Source organism: Neovison vison, chromosome 7 (assembly GCF_020171115.1).
Source record: "Neovison vison isolate M4711 chromosome 7, ASM_NN_V1, whole genome shotgun sequence".
In the NCBI taxonomy this organism is placed as follows: Eukaryota; Metazoa; Chordata; class Mammalia; order Carnivora; family Mustelidae; genus Neogale; species Neogale vison.
The window spans coordinates 156,365,185-156,381,924 of record NC_058097.1 but is presented as its reverse complement, the minus strand read 5'-3'; the positions used below and the strand labels follow the sequence as shown (position 1 = coordinate 156,381,924).

Sequence of the window (16,740 nt, the reverse complement as noted above, 5' to 3'; positions counted from 1 at the left end):
ACTTACATAATTCCAAGTTATCATTTCTGAAAGTTTTTTTTTCATCACTGAATTTCCTGTTATGTCAGGAGATTTCTATACACCACACAGCAGAAAGGATGGGATCTACAGGCCAGCCAGGTGGTAATGATCCAGTCTCCAATCCCTATTTTACTGTCTGATTTCACTACTTTGTGTACCATCTTTGCTAGTTTCTCTGGGAAGAAGACACTGAGATGGAGTCCTCCCAGGGAAGGAAGATACCTGGGAAAGAAAAAGGGTTGAAACAGGATTGTGTTGGATAAGCCCTTTGACTGGTACACAGGCCTGGAAGAGTCTTCTGCACACCTGACAGGGAGCTCTGGATTGTCCATTAGGAGCATCCTGCATGGGTCAGAAGTGACAAGACCCTTGCTTGGTCATTGACTGTGGACTTTCCCAGAAGAGTGGGGCTTGACTTGGAAGCTTAGTCTGACCATGAAGGAGCACACAGGAGTCAAATAATCATCTCCTTTGCATCTGGGCAGTGACTCTTTCTGGGAGAGGGATCTGAACAGCACACTTTCATGTCCACCACAATAGGTCAGCAAGTTTGATGTATAAATGATTTAAATTGCAAGAGAGAAATTATAAATTTCCAGGGATATACCAGGGCAAAACCACAAGGAAATTACCACTACCTATGATGGATTTGGGCTTTAGTCAAAGAAGAAACAAAGGAATTTATTTTGGTGTTATATGCTTGTCAAAAGCATGTTTGAAGGATATAGTAGAAGGTGTGATGAGTTAGAAAATACAAGTATAAATTAAGTATACAATATTCATCTTTGTTAATTGCATATGTGTGAAATATGATTGAAGGGAGAGGCAGCATGGCTTTGAGGAACCACCAGGAATACATAGCAAGAGTGAAATTACCCTAGTTTCATATACTGGCTCTGCCATTTTCCATGTTTTGACAGGTCCTTCTCCTTTCTGAATATTAGCCTCTTCATCATAAAAGCATGATGATGATAATAATAATACCATTTGAGATACTGTGAGGATCAGCTGTAATAATAATAATAGCAATAGTAGTCACAGAAGAACAACAACAAAAGGATCACAAGCTATAGCTTTTGTATGCCAGGCATTGTATCAAATGCCAATATTTGTCTCATTTAATCCTCACAACAACTTTATGAGCTAGATACTATTCATATCCCTGATCCTTGAATGATTTCCTTAAGTAATCTTTTACATCTACTACTAGAACTGGTCAAAAAATTCAGTGAGGTTGCAGGATATAAAATCAAAGTACAGAAATCTATTACTTTTTTGCACTAATTATGAAGTAGACAAAAGAGAAAATAAGAAAACAATTCTATTTACAATTGCACCAAGAATAAGAAAATACCTATGAATAAACTTAACCAAGGAGGTGAAAGACCTGTACCCTGAAAACTGTAACACACTGATGAAAGAAATTGAAGAAGACACAAACAAATGGAAAGACATTCTATGCTCATGGATTGGAAGAACAAATACTGTTAAAATGTTCATAGTCCCCAAAGCGATCTACAGATTTAATGTAATCCCTTCAAAATATCAGCAGCATTTTTCATAGAACTATAACAAATAATCTAAAAATCAGTATGGAACCACAAAAGACCCCAAATAGCCAAAGCAACCTTGAAAAAGAGGAAAAAATCTCAATGTGGTTTTAATTTGAATCTCCCTGAGGGCTAATGATGATGAGCATTTTTTTCATGTGTCTGATAGCCATTTGTATGTCTTGATTGGAGAAGTGTCTGTTCATATCTTCTGCCCATTTTTTGATGTGTTTGTCTGTTTCATGTGGGTTGAGTTTGAGGAGTTCATTATAGATCCTGGATATCAACCTTTTGTCTGTACTGTCATTTGCAAATATCTTCTCCCATTCCGTGGGTTGCCTTTTTGTTTTTTTGACTGTTTCCTTTGCTGTGCAGAAGCTTTTGATTTTGATGAAGTCCCAGAAGTTTATTTTCGCTTTTGTTTCCTTTGCCTTTGGAGACGTATCTTGAAAGAAGTTGCTGTGGCTGATATCAAAGAGATTATTGCCTATGTTCTCCTCTAAGATTCTGATGGATTCCTGTCTCACGTTGAGGTCTTTTATCCATTTTGAGTTGATCTTTGTGTACGGTGTAAGAGAATGGTCGAGTTTCATTCTTCTACATATAGCTGTCCAGTTTTCCCAGCACCATAAATTGAAGAGACTGTCTTTTTTCCACTGTATATTTTTTCCTGTTTTGTCGAAGATTAATTGACCATAGAGTTGAGGGTCCATATCAGGGCTCTCTACTCTGTTCCACTGGTCTATGTGTCTGTTTTTATGCCAGTACCATGCTGTCTTGGTGATCACAGCTTTGTAATAAAGCTTGAAATCAGGTAAGGTAATGCCGCCAGCTTTATTTTTGTTTTTCAACATTTCCTTAGCGATTCGGGGTCTCTTCTGATTCCATACAAATTTTAGAGATATCACCTTACAGCAGTTAGAATGGCCAAAATTAACAAAACAGGAAACAACATGTGTTGGAGAGGATGTGGAGAAAGGGGAACCCTCTTACACTGTTGGTGGGAATGCAAGTTGGTGCAGCCTCTTTGGAGAACAGTGTGGAGATTCCTCAAGAAATTAAAAATACAACTTCCCTACGACCCTGCAATTGCACTCCTGGGTATTTACCCCAAAGATACAGATGTCGTGAAAAGAAGGGCCATCTGTACCCCAATGTTTATAGCAGCAATGGCCACAGTCGCCAAACTATGGAAAGAACCAAGATGCCCTTCAACGGATGAATGGATAAGGAAGATGTGGTCCATATACACTATGGAGTATTATGCCTCCATCAGAAAGGATGAATACCCAACTTTTGTAGCAACATGGACGGGACTGGAAGACATTATGCTGAGTGAAATAAGTCAAGCAGAGAGAGTCAATTATCATATGGTTTCACTTATTTGTGGAGCATAACAAATAGCATGGAGGACAAGGGGCGTTAGAGAGGTGTAGGGAATTTGGGTAAATTGGAAGGGGAGGTGAACCATGAGAGACTATGGACTCTGAAAAACAGTCTGAGGGGTTTGAAGTGGCGGGGGGGGTGGGAGGTTGGGGTACCAGGTAGTGGGTATAATAGAGGGCACGGCTTGCATGGAGCACTGGGTGTGGTGAAAAAATAATGAATACTGTTTTTCTGAAAATAAATAAATTGGAAAAAAAAGAGGAAAAAATCTGGAGGTATTACAATCAAACCCATGATTATATGGTCAAATATTTACTGAGAAAGAAGGCAAAAATTACGAAATAAGAAACAGATGGTATCTTCAAATGGTGTTGTGAAAACTGGATAACACATACACAAGAATGAAACAATCATTTTCTTACACCATACACAAAGGCAAACTCAAAATGGATTAAAGGCCTAACCATGAGTCCTGAAACCAAAAAGGCCTAGAAGAGTGGACAGGCAGTAATTTCTCTCACATTGGTTATAGCAACATTTTTCTATATGGTCAATTAATCCTCGACAAAGTAAGAAAGAATATCCAATGGCAAAAAGATGGTCTCTTCAACAAATAGTATTGGGAAAACTGGACAGCAACTTGCAGAAGAATGAAACTGGACCACTTTCTTTTTTTTTTTTTTAAAGATTTTATTTATTTATTTGAGAGAGAGAGCATGAGAGGCGAGAAGGTCAGAGGGAGAAGCAGACTCCCCATGGAGCTGGGAGCCTGATGCGGGACTCGATTCCGGGACCGGGACCGTGACCTGAGCCGAAGGCAGTTGCTTAACCAACTGAGCCACCCAGGACCACTGGACCACTTTCTTACACCATACACAAAAGTAAGATCAACCCATTAAAATCCTAGAGAAGAATACAGGCAGTAATAATCTCTTTGACATTGGCTGTAGCAACTTCTTACTAGATATATCTCTTGAGGAAAAGGAAACAAAAAACAAAAATGATCTATTGGGGCTACATCAAAATAAGAAGCTTCTGCACAGCATAGGAAACAAGCAACAAAACAAAAAGGCAACTGAATGAATGGGAGAAGATATTTGCAAATGACATAGCTAATAAAGGGGTTTGTATCAAAAATATATAAAAACTTACATGACACAACACCAAAAAGCCCATAATAATCGTTAAAAAATGGACAGAGGACCTGAACAGACGTTTTTCCAAAGAAGACATTTAGATGGCCAAGAGAAACATGAAAAGATGCTCAATATCACTCATTGTCAAGAAAATGCAAATCCAAACTACAATAAGATATTATTTCACACCATTCAGAATGGCTAAAATTAATATCACAAGAAACAACAGGTTGTGGGAAAGGATGTAGAGAAAGGGGAACACTCTTGCAATAATGGTGGGAATGTAAACTTATAAATCATTCTGGAATATGGTGTGGAGGTTCCTCAAAAATTTGAAAATGGAACTACCATACAATGCAGCAATTGTACTACTAGATATTTATGCAAATGATAGAAGAATACTGATTCAAAAGTACACAGGCATCCAGCTATTTGTAGCAGCTTTATCAAAAATAGCAAAATTATGGAAGTAGCCCAAATGTCCATTGACTGATGAGTGGACAAAGAAGATATGCTATATCTATCTATAAAACTACATATATATATATATAAAATTAGTTACAGACATAGATATATAGTGAAAGAGATAGATAAAGAAGATATGTTATCTATCTGTAGATCAAAATATAGATATAGGTAGATGATAGATGATATATAGATAGATAGATGATAGATAGATAGTGGAATATTATTCAGCCATAAAAAGAATGAAATCTTGTCATTTTCAATGACATGGATGGAGCTAGATTGTATTATGCTAAGCAAAATAAGTCAGTCAGAGAAAGACAAACACCACAGGAGTTCACTTACATGTGGAATTTAGGAAACAAAACAGATGAGGATATGTGGCAAAAAAAAAGAGAGTCAAATGTCTTTATACACTTTTCATTCCAGTCTAACACACATGGAAGAAAGTGTACAATTGTGACCCTACATCTTGATGAACACTCATAACATGTACATCACCTGTGTTACCATCACTGACACAAGAAACTGACCATATATGACAGAAGTTCCCATGGGAACTATGGGGCATGAATCATAGAGAATACATATGAGGCAGCATTCCCCTGCCTGGGGCATGGGACTGTTTCACGATGGAGTGTAATTCCACCATGGTGAATGACATGGGAGGGATTCCTGGGTTGGAATGTGGAAGTGAAAATCCCTTTACCTCAGGATAATGGCTCTATTTCCCACTGGACACAGAGTAGAGAGAATGAATCCCTAAGTGTTGTTGGCAGCCTTATTGCTGTGGGGGGAGGTGAGCTTCCTTGAGAATGGAACCTGCTTTAGGAAAGTGCAGCGAGAAGTAGACAAAGGTAACCTGCATTCAGTCACAATGTCCAGTTCAGCACAGAGCCAAATCTGCAGAGTGATTCAGCTCTTCACTCTGTGGGGACTGAGCCAAATGGTCTCCTTGATTGTCCACCCAGTGTCGACTGATCTCTGAATCTCTTGATTTTCCTATATACTCAATGAGATTCATCACATTATGTTTATTTTATGGAGAGAGTTATAGAAGCAGTAAACGTTAAATGATTTGCTCAAATCTCACAACTAGTCCAGATCATTGGAGTCATAGTTTGAAAGCTCTTTCAATACAATCAATTGTAATGATATTTTTCTCACAAGTTTTCAGTGGCTCTATATTTCTTCTACAAATGATTGGAAGTTCTTGGATGGTGGGAGTAAACATTCAGTTGTCTAGAACTCGGCTTCAATCCACTTGCCTTAGCTAGTTTCCCACCATGACCCAAACTGCATTTCGCCCAATCATCCTCTACCTGTAGCTCACCTGCCTTCCCTCACACTCTCACATCACTGATCTCTTCTTTCCCAGTTTACAACTGTTAGTCAGCCTCTGTTTTCACCTCCTACTGGAGATGTCATGGTGAACTGAGTCTCTTGTGTGAAGAGGTACTTATCCCCATTAGGAATATGAAGGAGTGTGCTCTTGAGGATTCTCATGGGGTTCTCCAGGGGTGTGCTCTTGAGGGTTCTCATGGGGGGGGCAAGGTCAAGCCTCTTTAGTCATCATGCAAAAATAGGAGAAGGTGTTTATGACACAATTCCACGTTCTCCAGGGAGCGATTCTACAGGGCATATGATTCAGTGTCATATAATGTTCTAGAATCAGTGCCCCGAAGCACTGAATTGTATGTATGAGCAGGTAGCTTTTGAGTAGAGGTAAAACTTCTGATACAGTACCGAGAAATTTCAAGAGTCAGAGTCGATAGGTAAGAAAGGAGGATTCTGCTGTGTATGTGTGTGTGTGTGTGTTGGTGGATTTTCCATTTATAGTTCCTCTCCAACTGATCGTGGAGATGCTGTTGAAGTGATGTGTCCATGCTCAGGAATCACTGGACACAGCTGACACATTGCCATAAGTAGACTCCTTGGTTTTGATGCTGGTGAGTTTTCTTTTCTCTTTTTTTCAGAGAAAAATTGAGGCAATGATTAGAGATGTAAGTACTCTGCACACATCAATCTCAAATCTTAGACTGTTGCAACTGAAAGGGAACTTGGTATAAGTGCTACTCCCATCTCCTCATCTGGAAGGGTGAAACCTACTTAGGGAGTGATCTGCCTAAATCTTTCTGTTAGGAGTTCTGCAAAACAGATTTGGGCCTCTAACTTCCAGAGCAAAGGTGCAGACAGGGCATTCAGTGGCTTGTTACCAGTCATGAATGCCTTTTTTTTTTTTTCTTCATAAGATGCTTATAGTCCATTGTATAAAGTTTTTCTATTCTATTTACATTACACTTTAAATTTTCCAATTTTCAAGATCTATCCAATTCTAAATATTTGGAACTAAATACACTTTATTCTTTTTTCTCATCAGAAATGGATTTCAAGTGTTTGATCCTGTGACTATAATTTACTGATTCCAGGAGTCTTTTCAATACGCAAATGATGATTAGCATGGTTAGTATAGACATTTAATCTTTTTTTAAAAAAATTATTTATTTTTTTCAGCATAACAGTATTCATTGTGGACATTTACTCTTAATGGATGATACGGTCAAACTTAGAAATAAATCAAGCTGCCTTCTACTGTCTGCTAATGTCCTACTGGTCTTTACTCAAGGTGACATGAGCTATGTCCTGTTCTCTTGGGTTCCTCAGCTCTCACAGTGTACTTCTGCTGGTTTTCAAACATCACACAAAGGCCAGTAGGTCTCCATTGAAACGCTAGGGTGTCATCAAATACACATGCTTTGAGTAGGACCATCTTCTTCCTTATGCCTTTCTCCTTCCACCGACTGTACCTTCCACTGGTGACATGCTATGATTCGGTTATTCACACTCCCTCCACATTGAGAAGTATCAAATCCCTTACATAAATATCTCATAGACCCTTGTTATTACCTCTGCTTGCCAGTGTTGTATGTTGGCTTCACTCTTCTTTTTGGCACTCTCTTTCTTAAAGCCAGAGTGGATTTCCTCATTTTTTTATTCCATCATTCATCAAACATTGGTTTAGTATCAATTATAGGTCAGGGACTATTGTAGACATTGTGAATATAGCAATGAAGAAAACAAAATCTTGGATTCCTGGAGTTCATATTCGGAAAGGGAGTTAGACTTTATGTATCTATAATGTATAAATATTATCATTAGGCAATATATACATATTTATACATGTAAAATGTAGCTTCCTCACTTAAAGGTGTCAGCTGGAGATAATAGAGGAAAAACAGAGCAAGATAGAAGAGATAGGAATTCAAGAACTGAGAAAACAGTGGAATGATATTTTATGTAGTATTTCAAGCTCTCTGTGGAGTGTGAAATCAGTGTATCCCTGTGATTACTGAGCCCAGAACACTGTAGGTGCTCAAACAGTATTTATTTAATAATTAATGATTAAATCAACTTCCTGATCAGAAAGGTAGTAGGAGAGGGAGAAAAGAAAGAGATAGCAGAGACAGAGGAAATGTTTAAATCACAGTTTCAGAATGATCGAAACTACATGATTCTATATTATTATGGTCACAAGGATTAGCCATTGAGAAGTGGCTCTTAAAACTTCCCATGCAGGGCGCCTGGGTGGCTCAGTGCGTTAGGCGGCTGCTTTCGGCTCAGGTCATGATCTCAGGGTCCTGGGATCGAGTCCCACATCGGGCTCCCTGCTCAGCAGGGAGCCTGCTTCCTCCTCTCTCTCTCTCTGCCTGCCTCTCTGCCTACTTGTGATCTCTCTCTGTCAAATAAATAAATAAAATCTTTAAAAAAAAAAAAAAACTTCCCATGCAGGCCAGGGCACCTGGGTGGCTCAGTTGGTTAAGTGTCCAACTCTTGATTTTGGCTCAGGTCATGATCTCAGGGTGGTGAGACTGAGCCCCGCTTGGGCTCTGGGCTCTGCACTGGGCACATAGCCCAAGATTCTCTCTTTTCCTCTCTCCCTCAGCTCCTAGCACATTTTCTCTCTCTTAAAAAAAATCATGCAGGTCAATCTCACTAGAATTGGCCATGACAGGCTGCAAAATCAGTAAACCTAAAGGCATTCACACAATTTACAGATCACCTAAGATAAGTACATCCAAGTTCAAAGCCCTCTGTTCCTGCTGAGATTACAGGAACCAAGTCACACATAGGCATTTTGAACATGGTGAATATTCATAATAAGTCAATTGTCCTATAACTTTAAATTATTAGGTGGTTTGTCAACTTGCATATTTTTTCTCATTTCACTACCTTTTAATTCTTTGACATTTGTAGTTTTAAAATTTCTGCTTACATAAAATTGAGAAAAACAGATGATATTAATAGATAGCAACGTTGTGGGAAATGGAACCTCAGTTATAAATATCGACGTTTACTTTAAGGCCGGGTTTAATTTCCAAACTATTTAATGTACACATCACAAAAACACTTTGATAATATTTTGTGCTTTTCAGACAAGACTCCAGAACTGGCATTCTTCACTTTCTCCTTTTTATTTAAAACATTCATTATTCAGAGTGATTGGCCATTTCTAAAATCACCAAAATTAATTTAGTCAGGACGTGTTCCTCTTCACATCTTCAGCCAAGAATATTTGGGGGGAATTGCAGACGCAGACTCTCAGCTATTGGACTCTGACTTCATAATTTGTATACAATGTCCCTAAAAACAAAATACTCTCCACCATTGAAATGAAAAGGCAAAATCAAAGCTCTGTGGCTGAATTCATCCTCCTCGGCTTTTCTAACTTTCCTGAACTCCAAGAGCAGCTCTTTGGGGTTTTCTTGGTTGTCTACCTGGTGACTCTGTTGGGAAATGTCATCATTATAGTCATCATCTCCTTGGAACAGAGCCTCCACGTGCCCATGTACCTGTTCCTCCAGAACTTGTCTGTGGTGGACGTGAGTTTCAGTGCAGTCATTATGCCTGAAATGCTGGTGGTCCTCTCCACTAAGAAAACGTCGATTTCATTTATAAGCTGTTTTGCACAGATGTATTTCATCCTTTTTTTTGGTGGTACTGAATGTTTTCTCCTGGGGGCGATGGCTTATGACCGATTTGCTGCAATCTGTCATCCTCTGAACTACCCAATGATTATGAACAAAAGGGTTTTCATGAAACTACTTATAATGTCATGGGCCTTAGGTTTCATGTTAGGTACTGTGCAGACCACATGGGTTTTCAGTTTTCCCTTCTGTGGTCCCAATGAAATCAATCATATCTCTTGTGAAACCCCAGCAGTGCTAGAACTTGCATGTGCAGATACCTTTCTGTTTGAAATCTATGCATTCACTGGTACTGTTTTGATTATCATTGTTCCTTTTGTGTTGATTCTCTTGTCTTACATTCGGATTCTCTTTGCTATCCTGAAGATGCCATCAGCCACTGGGAGGCAAAAGGCCTTTTCTACCTGCGCCTCCCACCTCACGTCTGTGACCCTCTTCTATGGCACGGCCAGTATGACTTATTTACAACCAAAATCTGGCTACTCCCCAGAAACCAAGAAGCTGATGTCATTGTCTTACTCACTTCTTACACCTCTGCTGAATCCACTGATCTACAGCTTGAGAAACAGTGAGATGAAAAAAGCTTTGATGAAACTGTGGCGCAGAAAAGTGGATTCACACCCATTCTGATAGTACTGAGAAGACGTGATATTTGGTCACTGTTTGACTGAACTCTATATAAATTTAAAAAATGGCCAAACATTCTATATTCCTATGTATGAACATGTTTAATTTGATTTTTCCACATTCAATATTAGGGATACCTATCTTCGACAGTGTACTGCTGTTATTCATTTTTTATAAAACATAGAATACAACACTTGATCCATTCCTGTACTACAACATCCAGGGCATTAGTGGACTGTGTCATTAGAAGGACATTTCAATAAACAACTTCAACCCTCTATTATATGTACTGATATTTTATTTCTGATACATTCTTCAAAGAGATTCTGATGAGATCAAAAGTATGTGTCACATAAACATGACAGTTAACATTCTTTGAAACCCGTTTCCTGTGATTGGCCAGAAACAAGGACTCCATGTGGGATGTAAAAATGTAGACTCTCAACTCCCACCAAAAACTTCATGAATTCCAACTGCATATTACAAGGATCCCAACTTTAAAGTGGGGGAAGCATTGGTGTATAGCACAGCTTATATCCTTATAATAAAGATGAGTTTGTTGTTCTGTTACTACTGCTCTGCCATCAGATCATCAGAACTCACATTGCCCCATATTATCCTCCTGACAGACAGCTTCCAGAAACTGTGACATATTTGTGGGATCCTCTGATCATCCATGCCTACCTGCTTTTCCCTTTGTCAGAGTAGGTCCAGGGAAGACTTTGAGAACCCTAAGTTCTAGAGAACTCTTCTAGCTTTGTCCAAATTGTCCCCCATGGAATCCCCTCTGAGTCTTCATGCATCTTGTTTTGACCCTCACTGTTTTCAAAAACCCATTTCTCATACTGTAATTTTGGATAAGACATGTAGCTGTTGCTTGGTATATGAATTTGAGGTTTACATTCTCATTAGTATTGCCAATTTAGGGAAATTTCCAGGATGCTAATACCATCTCTACTCTGAATTTTATGCTGCTGCATTTCATGTTGTATTTTTAAATAGAAACCTTGCCTTTACTTTTTTACAAAAATACTAACTTTTTTTTTTTAGATTTTATTTATTTATTTGATAGACAGGGATCACAAGTAGGCAGGGAAGCAGGGAGAGAGAGGAGAAAGCAGGGTCCTTGCTGAGCAGAGAGCCCGATGTGGGGCTTGATCCCAGAACCCTGGGATCATGACCTGAGCCGAAGGCAGAGGCTTTAACCCACTGAGCCACCCAGGCGCCCCCAAAAATACTAACTTTTTAAAATTCAAAGAGTACATAGATATATAAACTAATGCAAAAGTCTCTCAAAAATACCTCAACTCTCATCCCGATTCCATTGCTAGAGCTAATTACTCTAAATTATTTATGTCCAGGCTCTTGATTTTTCCTGTGCATGTCCAAGGACTGGGCAGGTTTACATACAGTTCTTTTTATCAGAATAGGAGGAGAAGAGTTTACACCCTGTTTTCCAAGTCTTCCATTTCATGTCTTTTTTCAAGGATATCATTTTGTGTCTCTATGCAGATTGTTTTGTTCTTTTCAATAAGTGCATCATATTCTAAACGAGTAAACATTGCATTATGACCAATTTCCTCAAGAGAATATTTTACTTCCAACTTTTCACTATTATGAAACTGTTGATATGAATTTCCCTCTACACACCTCCACATGCATTTACTGTGTATCAAAGTTAAGGAAATAGAATGCCAGATCAAAGAATGTCCTACTAGATTACTAATAAATGGTAGTATCTTAGATTTTCCTGCCGTAGGGCTTAACCAACCACATCTTCCAACAGAGTATGAGTGTCCCTTTGCAAAGTTCTTGCCAGTTCTAGGTATTCTGTCCCACAATGCTTTGTTCATCTCATTTGCATGTTTAATTACTAGTAAGGCACATTATTCAAAAACAAAATCAGATGCCAACCACTCTGATAATCACACTTGAAGCTCATTGTATTTCAGAGCTACTCCATGCAAACTTTAATTCACATATTTCATTATGGACTTTGTCTACCCATTGATTCAGTATTTGGACTACTGGGTATTTACCCCCACGATACAAAACACTAATTCAAAGAGATACCTGGACCCTTACATTTATTTCAGCATTATTTACAATAACCAAATTATGGAAAGATACCAAGTGTCCCTGGATATATCAATGGATAAATAAAAGTGTATATATATAATGGAATATTACTTAGCCACAAAAAAGAATGTAAGCTTACCATTTGCAACAACATGGATGGAGTGAGAGGATATAATGCTAAGTCAGACAAGTCAGTCAGAGAAAAATAGATACCATGTGGTTTCACTCATATATGTAGAGTATAAGAAACAAAACAAACAAACAAAGAGAAAAGGAGACAAACCAAAAAACCAGACTCTCAACTCAATAGAACAAACAGGTGGTTACCGAGGGGAGGCAGGTGGGGGTAGTGTGGGTGAACTAGGTGAAGGGGATCAAGAAGACCATGTGATGAGCACTGAGTAAATATATAGTATTGTTGAATCACTCTATTTTACATCTGAAACTAGTGTAACACCATGTTAATTATACTGGAATTAAAATGTCAAAAAATCATAAGGAAGAGAAAAAAAGAACCTTTGCATCTTTAGGTACATTGATTATGCATGCATTGGATCTTTTTTGTTAGCTTTACAAATTTATATTGTTAGAGAGGAGTAGGGAATTTGGGTAAATTGGAAGGGGAGGTGAACCATGAGAGATTATGGACTCTGAAAAACAATCTGAGGGGTTTGAAGTGGCGGGGGTGTGGGAGGTTGGGGTACCAGGTGGTGGGTATTATAGAGGGCACGGCTTGCATGGAGCACTGGGTGTGGTGAAAAAATAATGAATAATGTTTTTCTGAAAATAAATAAATTGAAAAAAAATTTATGTTGTTTACCTTGATCATTTAAATTAGGTTCATTTTAGTACCTTCTAATTGCAGTAGGTAGTGCATTAGTCTCATAAATTGTGTTCATTTTATTTCATTTTGCTTGGCTAATCTTCTCTCAACTACTATGTTTGGGCAGTGTCTATTTTGTTTTTCAGTACTTCCAACATGGACATCATATTTGTGAATTTTTTGAAAAAATTCAACATCTTTCCTGAATACTGCCAAATAAAGTTTCAACAGTGTCTGTTGTTTTACTTTGTTTTCCCCGAGCAGGTGTGATTTTTCCTTTGTGCTCGTCGTTACAGGAGCAGTAACTTCCTAAATGGTAAACATTCCTGGCAATATTCTTGCTGATAAATTTTATCCATTTTGTGGCTACACTTTCTAGTGAGTGTTTTATTCACATTTGCTTTTCCTGTTCCATTCCTCCTTTTACCCTTTCGTTTCTGTGTGTTACACTGGTTCAGCATCTCTTTGATATCCCACAGTTGGAACACGGTGTACTCCCTCTGGACCAGCCATTTGCAAAACGTTTGTCTGGAGATGTGCCAGGCCATATTTCACAAGTTCCCAGGAATTAGCCATAGTGAACACTAGCACTCTTTCAAAACCTGTTCCTCAATTATGGGTCAGACGTAAGGGCTCCATGTGGGATGTAAAAATGTAGACTCTCTGCTCCCGCCCAAGACTTAATGAATTTCAGTCTGCATATTAAAAGATCCGCAGGGCCCGTGGGTGGCTCAGTCTGTTAAGCCTCCAACTCCTGGTTTCTTCCCAGGCCCTCATCTCAGGGATGTGGGATGGAGCCCAGAGCCCTGGGTTGGGATCTAGGCTCAGGGTGGAGTAGCCTTCAGATTACACACACACACTCTCTCTCTCTCTCTCTCACAAATAAATAAATAAATAAAATCTTAAAAAAAACAAAAACAAAAAATAAAATAGAAGGATCCCCAGGTGACTTGGATACACTTTGAAGTTGGAGTAACATTAGTGTACAGCACGGCTCGTATCTTTATAAGAAAAATGTGTTTGTTGTTCCTTTACTACTCCTCTGCCAGCAGATCATCGAGCTCACATGGCCCCTTATTGTCCTCCTGATAGACAGCTTCCCGAAACTGTGGCGTATTTGCGGGATCCTCTGATAATTCATGCCTACCTGCTTTTCACTTGTGCCAGAGCAGGTCCAGGGAAGCCTTTACCAACAGCATACCTACCCAGCTCTCTTTGTTGCAAACAGCAGGATGATTGTCCTGTCCTCTTGGTGTGCTGCTCATGCTGATTCCCAGGTGTGGTTATGATGCACAGACTCCTCTGGATGGAGATAAAGACACTGATTGCAGGCCCCATCTAAGGGGTCTGTTTCAGTAGGTCAGTGGTGGCCCCTGCTGTGTGGAGTAATTCCACAGGTGGTTCTGAAACTGTTGGTCCAGGGACTACACTTTGAGAACCCTAAGTTCTAGAGAACTCTTCTAGCTTTGTCCAAATTGTCCCCGTGGAATCATGAATCATGTTTTGACTCACGGTTTTTGACAACCCCTTTCACATACTGTAAATTTGGATAGGACATGTAGCAGTTGCTTGGAATATGAATTTGAGGTTTATGTTCTTATCAACATTGTTGATCTGGGTAAATTTCTAGGGTGCTAATGCCATCTCTACTCTGACTTTTTTTGCTGCTGCATTTCATTTTGTATTTTTAAATAAAAACCTTGCTTTTAATATTTTACAAAAGCAATGAATTTTTAAAATTCAAAGAGTACATAGATATATAAACTAATGCAAAAGTCTCTCAAAAATATCTCAACTCTCATCCCGATTCCATTGCTAGAGCTAATTACTCTAAATTATTTATGTCCAGGCTCTTGATTTTTCCTGTGCATGTCCAAGGACTGGGAAGGTTTACATACAGTTCTTTTTAACAGAATAGGAGGAGAAGAGTTTACAGTCTGTTTTCCAAGTCTTCCATTTCATGTCATTTTTCAAGGATATCATTTTGTGTCTCTATGCAGACTGCTTTGTTCTTTTCAATAAGTGCATCATATTCTAAACGGGTAAATATCACATTGTGATCAATTTCCTCAAGAGAATATTTTACTTCCAACTTTTCACTATTATGAAACTGTTGATATGAATATCCTTCTACACACCTCCTCATGCATTCAATACATATCCAAGGTTAGGAAATAGAATGTCAGAGCAAAGAATGTCCTACTAGATTACTAATAAATGGTAGTATCTTAGATTTTCCTGCAGTAGGGCTTAACCAACCAAATCCTCCAACAGAGTATGAGTGTCCCTTTGCAAAGCTCTTGCCAGTTCTAGGTATTCTGTCCCACAATGCTTTGTTCATCTCATTTGCATGTTTAATTACTAGTAAGACACATTATTTAAAAACAAAATCAGTTACCAACCACTCTGATAATCACACTTGGAGCTTGTTGTATTTCAGAGCTACTCCATGCAACCTTTTTTTTTTTTCAGCATAACAATATTCATGATTTTTTCACCACAACCAGTGCTCCATGCAATCCGTGCCCTCTTTAATACCCACCACCTGGTACCCCAACCTCCCACCCCCCGCCCCTTCAAAACCCTCAGATTGTTTTTCAGAGTCCATAGTCTCTCATGATTCACCTCCCCTTCCAATTTCCCCCAACTCCCTTCTCCTCTCTAACTCCCCATGTCTTCCATGCTATTTGTTATGCTCCACAAATAAGTGAAACCATATGATAATTGACTCTCTCTGCTTGACTTATTTCACTCAGCATAATCTCTTCAAGTCCCATCCATGTTGCTACAAAAGTTGGGTATTCATCCTTTCTGATGGAGGCATAATACTCCATGGTGTATATGGACCACATCTTCCTTATCCATTCGTCCGTTGAAGGGCATCTTGGTTCTTTCCATAGTTTGGCGACTGTGGTCATTGCTGCTATAAACATTGGGGTACAGATGGCCCTTCTTTTCACGACATCTGTATCTTTGGGGTAAATACCCAGTAGTGCAATTGCAGGGTCATAGGGAAGTTGTATTTTTAATTTCTTGAGGAATCTCCACACTGTTCTCCAAAGAGGCTGCACCAACTTGCATTCCCACCAACACTGTAAGAGGGTTCCCCTTTCTCTACAACCCCTCCAACACATGTTGTTTCCTGTCTTGTTAATTTTGGCCATTCTAACTGGTGTAAGGTGATATCTCAATGTGGTTTTAATTTGAATCTCCCTGAGGGCTAGTAATGATGAATATTTTTTCATGTGTCTGATAGCCATTTGTATGTCTTGATTGGAGAAGTGTCTGTTCATATCCATGGAACCTTTAATTCACATACTTCATAATGGACTTTTCCATAGGATAGACTTTAGATAGCTTTTTTTAAAAGATATATACTCAGAAGTCCTTGATTCTTTTGATTCTTAGATATATTTTTAACTTTCCATTTTCTAATATTTTTGCTTGTGCATAAACAATAATTTTGTAATGGTGATCTTGTCCTTTTTGATTAGATTTATTAGTAACTTGATACTTCAGAAATTTTTAGATTCAATTTTATATCATTTGCTGCTGGTCTTTAGATATAAAATTTACTTTGGTTATTGATTCCTTATCTAGAACACTTGTCAAATTCTGTTGTTAATAGCAATACATCATTCCAGGATCACTAAGGTGTTCTGTGCACA

The 16,740-nt window shown here is 38.6% G+C and overlaps 1 protein-coding gene across 1 annotated transcript; it reads left to right on the top strand.

Moving 5' to 3' along the window:
• Positions 1 to 9,228: 9,228 nt before the first annotated feature.
• On the top strand, positions 9,229 to 10,173 carry LOC122912697 (olfactory receptor 10A6). The gene has a single exon (XM_044258761.1). The coding sequence runs from the start codon at positions 9,229 to 9,231 to the stop codon at positions 10,171 to 10,173; it is 945 nt and encodes a 314-aa protein (XP_044114696.1).
• The last annotated feature ends 6,567 nt before the right edge of the window (positions 10,174 to 16,740 follow it).